At 43.9% G+C, this 10,504-nt stretch overlaps 1 protein-coding gene across 1 annotated transcript in view; it reads left to right on the forward strand.

Moving 5' to 3' along the window:
• Positions 1 to 4,074: 4,074 nt before the first annotated feature.
• JAK1 (Janus kinase 1) overlaps positions 4,075 to 10,504 on the forward strand; it is a 22,247-nt gene continuing 15,817 nt past the window's right edge. The window contains exons 1-2 of the mRNA XM_009077245.1: positions 4,075 to 4,267; positions 6,431 to 6,554. Of these exons, the coding sequence (XP_009075493.1) occupies positions 4,099 to 4,267; positions 6,431 to 6,554 (293 nt within the window). The 5' untranslated portion in view covers positions 4,075 to 4,098. The remainder of the gene's footprint in view (positions 4,268 to 6,430; positions 6,555 to 10,504) is intronic.

A 10,504-nucleotide genomic window follows, 5' to 3' on the forward strand; every position in this document is an offset into this window, starting at 1 on the left:
GGGGAAAGTATATGGTTTGAAAAAATGCAAATGCTGTATTGTCAGTCAGATAACTCCCAGCAGAGCCTGAGTGCAACCCTGTCATCATGAGATGTGTCCCTTGGAGTAGGAGGTGTGCAGGAAGAGACCAGTGGGGCATGGCACAAGCAAGCAAGATGCAGTCTGAGAAAGGATATGGTTAGTGGGTGTGAATGCATCAGGAAAACATGAGGGAGATAATAGTACTGCACACAGTTCTGGTGTCGCCAGCGTAAGAAGGACATGAAATGCTTGGAGCAAGGCCAGGAAGCTGATCAGGTGTCTGGAGCACCTTCCCTACGAGGACAGGCTGAGAGAGTTGGGGCTGTTCAGCCTGGAGAAGAGCAGGTTGTGTGGAGATATCAGAGCAACCTGCCAGGGTCTCAAGGGGCTCCAGGGAAGCTGCAGAGGGGACTCTTGGTTAGGAACTGCAGTGACAGGACAAGGAGTAATGGGGAGAAATTGAAAGAGGGAAATCGAGGTATTAGGTAGATGTTTTCTCTGTGAGGGTGGTGAGACACTGGCACAGGTTGCCCAGGGAGGCTGTGGCTGCCCCAACCCTGGTAGTGTTCAAAGCTAAAGCCTTGAGCAACTTGGTGTGGTGGGAGGTGTCCCTGCCCAGGGCTGGGGGTTGGGACTGGATGATCTCTAAGGTTCATCCCAACCCCTTAACATACTATGAAACTGTTAATCTGCAAAAGACACACAAATAACAATCTGATGAGGCTCTGAAACTTTTTCAGTGGCAAAGGATTAAAATCCCCCTCGAAGTTAGGGGGTGAAGCACGAGGGCTGTGCAGTATGATGCCTGAGGCTGCAAGAGAGCCAGTGGGAAGCTGAGTCACAGACATGGGGCTGAGGTGAGCCCTGCACTGGGACACTCACAAGGGACAGTCACAGCTGCCTCTTGGATGCTGCCTGTGGGCACCAGGGTCTGGAGCAGCTGCTCTAATGCTGTTCTGGCCATACCATACTGTTGCTGTGTAGGACTGATGAGGGTTGCTGAGACAGAGCAGGATTTTGGCTTGGTCAAAGGAGGCTTTGAAAGACGAAGATACATTTTTAAGATGTGAATTCCTGACACTGAGCATGGGAATATCTGGAAAACTTGTTAGTAAATATAGAGATTGGATTTGTTGGTTTGTTTGGTTCATCCCCCAGGGTGTGTTGTAAATGAAGCAGCACTTAAGGGGTTTTAGGATTCTGGGAATTGCTGTGATTAAAACCAAGAGCAGGAGCTATTAACCAAACCAAGGAATGTTCTGTTGAAAAGCACCAAGTTTGATTGATGAATCTGCAAGAAGGCAATGGTTTTCTATTCCCCCCAACATGTTAAAACATCTGGAGAATCTCTTTTATATCATGGCCACGCAGACATTAAAACATATTGAGCTTCAGCTATAAGAGATGTCATTTAAAAGGAGGTATTTTCAATTAGATTCAAATTAATATCTTTAACCTTCTGCATTTAAATTTCATGGTGCTGTGCAGAAATCCTTACTGTTTGCATGTTCCAGTAATCATGTTCTCAATCACTTCTTCCCCATATTGCTGCCAAGGGAATGTGTCTGGAAACTCAGATTCAGCATTTGAGTGGCAGGGATGGAAGGAACATGCAATTTAATTGTGAATATGTCTGTGCTGTTAAATGGTATTTGTTTTCTATCATATTATCACATTTGGGCACTTCCTAAGCACAAGGGAAGCTTGTGTGGCAGTGTCAGGCTCTCTTCAGGCTAAGCCTCAGGCTTTTAAAGCAGCATTTGTTGAAGTATATTATACCAGATCAAGGCCTCATGGTGTCGAAGATAAACCAATACACATTTAGTTTAAGTCTATTTTGGCAGAGGTAAGGTAGAAGGAAGAAAAGGAGGGATGGAGACTGGAAATGGAGGAGCCTTTCAGGCTCAGATGAGTGATGGGTTATGTTTCCCAAACCAGCAGTGCTGTCAGGCTTAGTTTAGACACATTTTGTCACATTTAGTTCACTGTCACACTTAATTAGTGACTTCCCCAGGAGAAGCAAATGGGTTGGTTTGCCCTTGAGAGCATGGAGACAGTGACACAGGCCCAGTGCCAGAGCACTGGAGTCCCTGTGGAGGTACAGAACAGAGTCCAACATCCTCCTCCTCTTCCAAGAAGTCCAGACTCTTTCCTTATCTGGCCAATTCCCATGCCAGTGGGAGAGGAGCAGCCTGGCCACCTTTAGAAAGACATGTACGCCTGTCCCTTTCCACCATGCCACCTCTTTTTGATGCTCTATGCTCTACCATCAGGACTGTGGCTAGGGAGAGGTGCCCACGCTTTCCCCACCTGCTTCTGAAGTGATTCGTAGTATGTTAAGGGGTTGAAATGGACCTTAGAGATCACCACCTCCCACCACAGCAGGTTGCTCAAGGCTTCATCCAACCTGGCTTTGAACACTGCCAGGGTTGGGGCAGCCACAGCCTCCCTGGGCAACCTGTGCCAGTGTCTCACCACCCTCACAGGGAAAACGTCTGCCGGATATCTCAATTTCCCTCTGTCAGTCTCTCCCCATTGCTCCTTGTCCTGTCCCTGCAATTCCTAACACAGAGTCCCTCTGCAGCTTCCCTGGAGCCCCTTCAGATCCTGCCAGATTGCTCTGAGGTCTCCACACAACCTTCTCTTCTCCAAGCTGAACAGTGATAATCTGGAAGGGGAATAAACAGCAGAGAGTAGGGAAGAGTTAGAATTAGCAATATTAAGATAAAAATGTGAAGAATGAAGTGACTTCAAAAGCCATGGAGGAGGTAAAGTGAAGAGGAGGATGTTGCTGTGTTGTCACAGCTGAGGGTTGCAATACATGTGACCCATGCTGAAAATATGAAAAATATGAAGATATGAAAAAATCCCAATAGATGGCCAAGACCTTCTTCTTGGTTTTTGTTTGCAGCTCTGCCAGTGCCCCCAGAGAACCAAAAGAAACCAGTGGATGCTTTGCTGTGACTGTCTTTGGCTGAGACTCGGTCTGGATCTCAATTATAATAATGGAAAGATTCCTTTGGATTGCAAGTGGCATTTCTTCAGCCTGACCATTTAATTTTTGCCTCAAGCTGTACAAAACCATTCCTGACAATCTTTGTTTTCCCTTTCTTCCAGTGAGGGTCAAGCTGCTCCTGGAGAGTGTGAGCACAATCCATTTCAGCTGCATAGAAGATCCAACAGTACCATAAATGCAGGTGTGTTGGCTTTTCAGCTCTGGGGTGGTTAGTTTGTTTTGCTGTGGGAGGGTTAGTTTCATAAACTATAGAACTGGTGGTTTGGACACTTGTTAGTTAGTAAAACATAGAACACAGACCTCAAATAACCCAGTGATCTGTTTCCTTTCTGCTCTTTCTAGTTAAGCACTGGGTATAGAACACAAAATGCATTTTCTTTCGAGTCAGAACTGTCTTGTGTGAATTCTTGGCAGTCTGAAACCTCTTGCATTAAACCTACTCAGTGCTGCTCCTTCCTTCTGGAGAGAGAGAAAAGTAGTAATCAAAAACAACTTGCCAATGAAGCTTATGTCACTATGACTCATTCAGTATCAGGAGTCTAAAACACAAAGGGTGAGAGGGGAGAAAACAATCAGAAATGTGAAACTGTTAAGGGGATTGTAAAAATAGGAGCTGATTTTTTTTTCTTTAAAAAAGGAAACATAAATTATACTTTTATATTACTCAATTATACTTTTATATTACTCGACCACAAATGTTGCTTTTCAGCCAGTTAGGTGCTTAAGGATGTGAAAGTTACTCATGCTTTACAGGAAGAAGAGAAACCTTCTAGAAAGTTGTGGAACCAGCAGAAGACTAGGGAATTATTTGGAACAGAGTTCTCAGAACCAGAATAACCATTGACATTTCTTTTTCTACCTTTCATCTCCTTGGGGTTGGATAATCAGGTTCCCAACATGAAGGTTGTGAGAGATGTAGTGCCTGACCCATAGTAGTAAGCAGTAGCCTCATCAAGTGCTGGATTTGTGTCCTGACAAATATCCAAACTCTCCCTCACATTTTCCGTGTCCATTTTCCCTCTCCCTTTCAGTATCTAAATGTAAAAGAAGATTGCAAAGCCATGGCTTTCTGTGCAAAGATGAGGAGCACAAAGAAGAGTGAAGTAAACCTGGAAGCTCAGCATCAGGGTTTAGAAATCCTCTTCTACCTGCAAGACAAAGCCCCAATTTACTACAGCAGTGGCAAGTTCACCTCAGAGGAGCTGTGCATCGAAGCTGCCAAGAAGTGCTGTGAGTAGCTGGGTTTGTTTTCAGTTCTCAGTGGCAAGGCCTGACAGTACTGAAAGTGATGCATCCTCTGCATGGCAGTCAGGGTTTGTAGAGGAGATACACTTGTTATGTGGTCTGGGATGGAAACTTTGCCAAGGGGCTGTTTGGGCTGTTCTTAAACTGCTTGGACACATGGAATATGTCCAATAGAAAGGACTCACAAGGATCATCCAATCCAACTCTTGGCCCTGCACAGGACACCCCAACAATCCACCCTGTGCCTGAGAACATTGACCAAATGAGCTCTGTCAGGCTTGGGGCAGTGACCACTGTCCTGGGGAGCTGTTCCAGTGCCCAAACACCCTCTGGGGGAAGAACTTTTTTCTGTCCCCTGAGACAGCTTCATGCTTGGAGTGGAAGAAATGGTGGGAGAGGCTGTCTTGAGACTCACATAAATTCATGACCTCCCACCCTGGTTTCTGGCAGACATAGGCACTGATTTTTGGTTTGGGGGGGGATGATCAGGATGCTTCCAAGAGAAGAAGAGACACCATACACAATTAAGTCAGCACAAAGCTTGTTTTACCTCATACACATACTTGACATGTCAGGATTTCTCCTATGTTGTAAACCATTTTAGTCAGAGCTGATTAAAACTAAAGAAGCCAAAACCTATTTGCTACTTTTCCAGTTTCAGTTTTCTGCAACTTGACACTTCTTTGCAGAGAGTTCAGATTGCCAGAACTGCCCACAACTGTGCCAACACATAAATGGAGAATGCAGGTTTATGGTGTTGTCACTCTGGTCTGTGACTCAGCGAAGTAGTCAAAAATATCTGTGACTCTGCAGGAAATGGTGGATTTAATCTGTGTTTGATCTCATAAACCAGTGTGCTTTTCTATTCACAATTCTAAGGTTCTTTCCTGCCCTGATGCCTGTTTTGTGTTCCCTGTGGAACACTGTTACTCAGCTCACTCAGAGTGGTGAATGTGAACGTATAAACAGGTGAACTGAGTGTGGGTTTTCCTGCAGCTTTAAAATGTTTTCCGACCTCACTTGATTCTTGTAACATTGAGGACCCTCCAGTTCTTTTGCCTAATTGCTTCTCTTCCATTGGAAAGATAGAACTGGTGGGAATCAACCTCATCAAATAAATACTCAAATAAGTGTTGTTTTTGAATCCTTTTAATGAAAGGGAGTACTTAACATCCACTTACTCATGTCACCCTTCAGGGGCAGTTTGCTGCTGCTGTTTGGAGGGATGTGAGCTCACATACTGTGCAGCTGCTCCCAGAGATCTCTGCTGCAAGTTTAAAACCCTTGAAGAAATGATCTAAAGAGCTTTCCTTGAGGGAATTCTTTCTACCTTCTCTTGCTTTCATACAGCAGTGAAGCGCAGAAGTTTTGCCCATTTGAGCAGGTCTGTTCTCAGCTGAAACCACAGCTGGAGTGTGAAACCATTGATGGCATCTACATCCTGCTTGTTCCCAGCAGAAGGCAGTGGCTGCCCAACCCCACCTCTGTGAAATTCTATGTTAGGCTGCTCAGATTTGATTTCCTTTCACAGTGGGTGCTGCAGGAACCTGGGGCAGGGAATTCAAACAACACACCTGTAACATACCACAGCCTGGTTTTGCTCGAGGATGAGGTAGTGCAAAGGTAAAAGCAGGTCAGCCTAGACATAGAAGTCAAAGTCTGTTCTTTGTGGAAACCATCTGAGTTAGCAAAGGAAAAATGGCACCTTAGGCTTTCTGCTTGTTTGCTAAAACCTTCTTTCAACTATGGGGGTAAAATCTATTCATAGAACAAACCTGAGAACAAAGTTGTGATATTGCTGAGTGGGTTTGTTAAAACTCCCATTCCTGTGGGTTGGAAAAAGTCAAGATTTTAACTCATTTCCTCTCAATCTTTGGCTAAATCAGTATTCCAGAGCCAGTTTAATATTGGCAGTAGCTGTTTAATACTCAACAAAATGAAGTGATGCACAGCTTTAATGGAGTTTAATACACAGCAAAATGTGCAGGTTATAGTTTCACTTCACCCTTGACTGTCTAACCTTTGTCTTTAATCCCAGTGTCAGTTTCTTTTCATGCTTTGTTTTGCATGGTCAGGTATTTGTATTTTGGGGTGTGCACATGCATTGTAGCCTTGTGATTCATAGGTTTGTGTCCTTTTCCCTGCCAGCTGTGTCTCCTCTGTGCCATAACCTCTTTGCACTGTATGACGAGAACAAAAGGCTCTGGTATGCACCAAACCAGGTGTTTAAGATAGATGAAAAAACATCCTACAGGCTCCATTATCGCATGAGGTAAGTGCAGAACAGCAGAAAAACCATCTTTAACCATATGTAGATGCTCTGACTCTTATTACTGAACTCCCTGAAGAGGCAGGAAAGCAAAACGAGCAGCTTTTCACTGCTTATCTAAGAGAGGAACAGTAGAAGCTTAAAATATCTCCTGATTTCTTTTCATCTTTGCTATATAACCTTGAAAAAAGCCCCAGAAGTTGAAAACCCACAAGAACTCATAAACATTAATCTGTGAGTGAACAGGCTAAAAGCTAAATTGAGTAATTGGCTCCATAATGTTGGGGTTTTATATCAGTGTTTTTATGCTTTGATTTCCATTTGAAGTGTTCCAAGTGAGCAGTAAGAAGTCAATGGGAATTTTACTGCTAACTTGAAAGGAAAAACAACTGCAGGGGAATCCATGTGACCTCACTGTGGGTGGCATGGACTAGGCTGGAGAAAGCATTGGAAAATAGGAAGCATTCCCAGGATCTTTAGCTGAGATATGCCATCAGGTGGAATTCTAGAAGTATAGCCTATAGATTGTGGATTTCTGGGCTGAGTGGGAGCTCATCCACTGGGAAATGAAGGCAGGAATTCTGACAGCTGCTGAGCACTCACATACTCTGAACTAAAGGAATATTCTCCTCCTTTCAGGCTCTGGTAGAGATCTAATTCTGCACATTATGCTTCTTTTTATTACTTTTATTCTGACTTTTCTTGCATTGATATGAGCTTTGTGTGTATGATGAAGGAGAAAAACATATGCAATAAGCTTTGCTTGCAGGAATAATTAATCTAGAAACTTTACCCATCTTTGCTTTTCAAGTAATCATAATTCCAGCACCTATTTTGGGAAGAGGAAGAAGATACTGTAGTCTTCTTTCTTTAACTTAGTCTGTTAGTGATATTAACGACTTAACCTTGGCTAATCTTGGATTTAAACAGCTGTGATTAAGTTTGGCAGACAAACATTGTACAGTAATGGAATTGAGTGACTCTAAAAGAGGTTCTGAGGGCACTAATGGCTTCTTACAGAGCACTGAGTGCCCTTTCTAGCTTTGAGATCAGCCACATTAACCATGCACTGAGTAACAACAAATGCCATGATGTGATGTGAACCTGGAATGTGTTTCCCTGGGACTGAAACTTTTTCTCGGTAAAAAGTGGTATTTTGAGGGTGTAGCTGTGGTAATTTAATCCTCTGATTGAAGTGTGATGCTCTTTTTAACTCAGTTCCTAAAACAACTGGATTCTGCTGTGTTTGGTGTCTATATATTTCAGCTTTGGGTGAGTGCTGAAAGCTCTGCAGGTACTCTCACTCCTGCTGCACCTTACCTGCATGGCAGGTCACTCCACCTTGAACAGCTCCTCCTTACACGTCTCCTTTGGCTGTTCATAACCCAAAGATGATTTGAGTGATAATTAATGCCTTTAGTTCTTTTATTTCCTGAAAATAATTATGGACAATACCTACGCTGAGCTTTATTTTCTGGAATTATTTCTCTTGTACCGTTTTGTAGGATGAAACTATGGAAAATAACTTGGGTTTTTAGAATTGGAAGTTCTGCTAGGTTTTGTTGGGGTTTTTTTAAGCTTTGGGGTTTGAAGCTTGGCAGGGAAATCTCTTTTGTCTGTTGCCTTCCATGCATAAAAAATGGCAAACACTGGGCCAAAAATATGTATTTTAAATAATTTCATATGCATTTAAGGAGGAGTTAAGCACTAATGAAGATTCCCATCTCCCTAGGAATTCTGTACTGGTGAACTGGCATTTTCCTTTCTTTTATTGCTCATCTATTGTGTGTCTTGGCTTGGGCAGAGCTGCAGAGCTGGGAGCAATAGGATTGTGGACTGTTCTCTACATGAATGTCGTTTGCTCTGAGCTCTGCCAGAGGCAGAAATCCTCTTGCAAAAGGCAAATGGTCTGGCAGTTTAATAGTGCAGTGTATTAACTGTATGTAATCATTCAGACACTAAATAACTTTTATGTGGTCAGCCCAATGTCTGAAATTTCATTACATTGATAGATTTAATTAGTCGTGAAATCATAGCTATATATGAAGGTATGTGACTGGTTTTAAATGCTTTTAGATGTTTGACTTCTCTCCCACTGCTGAAAGCTTAAGGTTTGTTTTCTGGCAGAGTGAACTTCCCATCTTTCTCCTCCTTTCCCCCTCAACTCAGTGCCAACTATTACACTTTTGGTAATACTTTAGTATCATGGACTCATGAAGGTTGGAGGAGACCTCCAAGATCATCAAGTCCAACCATTAACCTGCCACTAAAGCACTTGCTTTTCACTAAAACCCTTGCTACTGGCCTGTATTTTTCACACTTGCCTCAAGTTTAAAAAACAAGAGTCTAGAACTTGAGAAACCACAGTATTTTGTAATATCCTGGAGTAATTAGCTCACAGCTGGGGGAGGTTAACTGTTCCATAGCTGGACTGGGGTTCAGGCAGAGCTGGCAGTGCTGCTTGGTGTGGAGAAGGGATCCAATTCCCTTCAAGTGGAAGGTGTCCCTGCCCATGGTGTGGTTGAAAGTAAATGATCTTTAAGGTTCCTTCCAACTCAATCCAGCCTGTGATAATATGCATTTCTGGATGCTCTGGAAAGAAGGACTATCAGAGCTGCTGTAGGTGAGAGATAGCAGCATTTCTACCACTCCTTGGCCAGGGTGAAGAGGTGAAGTGCAAATCTGCACCTTCCTGGCGGTGAATGTCTTGGGCTGACTCCCCAGACCCCTCTCCCTGGGTCTCACCCACACCCTGGACTCAAAGGAGGGCTGTGTCCTGCTCCTGGAACTCAAGACCATGCAGCCTCCTTTGCAGCTTGTTTGCAGGACTTCTGAGTTGGGAACCTTGTGCTCCTGTTCCTCTTTGTGGAAGTAGCGTAGTAATAATCTGACCCTCCCCACAAATCCGTCAGGGCAGAGATTCTCCTTTCTTTATGTGGTCCTTCAAACAATGGGGCTCTAATTGTTATTGTCATGTCCAAGTGTTGTCTAATCACTGCAGTTTAATAGGAAAAGGAGCAACATTCTCCTCTCAATTACAAACAATACACAATACCTTGCCCATAATTATTTTCAGGAAATAACAAAAAGTTGGAATTAGGAATTATCACTCATCTTATGAAGGAGCATACGGAAACAAAGTCATTTCCTGGAGGCACAACGATTTGCTTTGCTCTGCTTTTTAGGCTTCAACCAAAGGAGTTCTGTGATATCTTAGAGTACATGTCAGGAGTTTTTTGGCACACTTCTGTGTTGGTGTTCCTACCTAACAAGTACTCAAAGTACTCATTTTGTTTTGCTTTTAAGATCCTGACTCTGCACTGAGGCTGATACACACCAGCCCCGACCACTGCAGAACTGGGGTTTACTCCATGGACTCCAGTTCTGGTCAGAGACAAATCACTAAGATACTGTCACATACTTTAAAACACACATATGGGTTGTACTGCAGCATAGTGTTTGGAAACATTGATTTCAGCCCTCCCTTTGTATTAAGGCATATATATATATGTACACACACATATATGTATGTGTATTTCAAGCACACAATGGTTTGGGTTGGAAGGACCTTAAATACCATCTCATCCCCCTCCCTGCCATGGGCAGGGACCCCTCCCACCAGCCCACATTGCTCCAAGCCCCATCCAACCTGGCCTGGAACACTCCCAGGGATGGAGCAGCCACAGCTGCTCTGGGCAACCTCTGCCAGTGCCTCAGCACCCTCACAGGGAGGAATTCCTTCCCAATATCCCATCTGTCCCTGCTCTCTGGCAGTGGGAAGTCATTCCCTGTGTCCTGTCCCTCCAGGCCCTTGTCCCAAGTCCCTCTGCAGCTCTCTTGGAGCCCCTTCAGGCACTGGAAAGCCTCAATTAGGTCACCCCTGAAGCCTTCTCTTTTCCAGACTGAACAATCCCAATTCCCTTAGCCTTTCCTCATAGGAGAGGTGTTCCATC

The sequence above is a fragment of the Acanthisitta chloris genome, unplaced genomic scaffold (assembly GCF_000695815.1).
Source record: "Acanthisitta chloris isolate BGI_N310 unplaced genomic scaffold, ASM69581v1 scaffold32646, whole genome shotgun sequence".
Classification (NCBI taxonomy): domain Eukaryota; kingdom Metazoa; phylum Chordata; class Aves; order Passeriformes; family Acanthisittidae; genus Acanthisitta; species Acanthisitta chloris.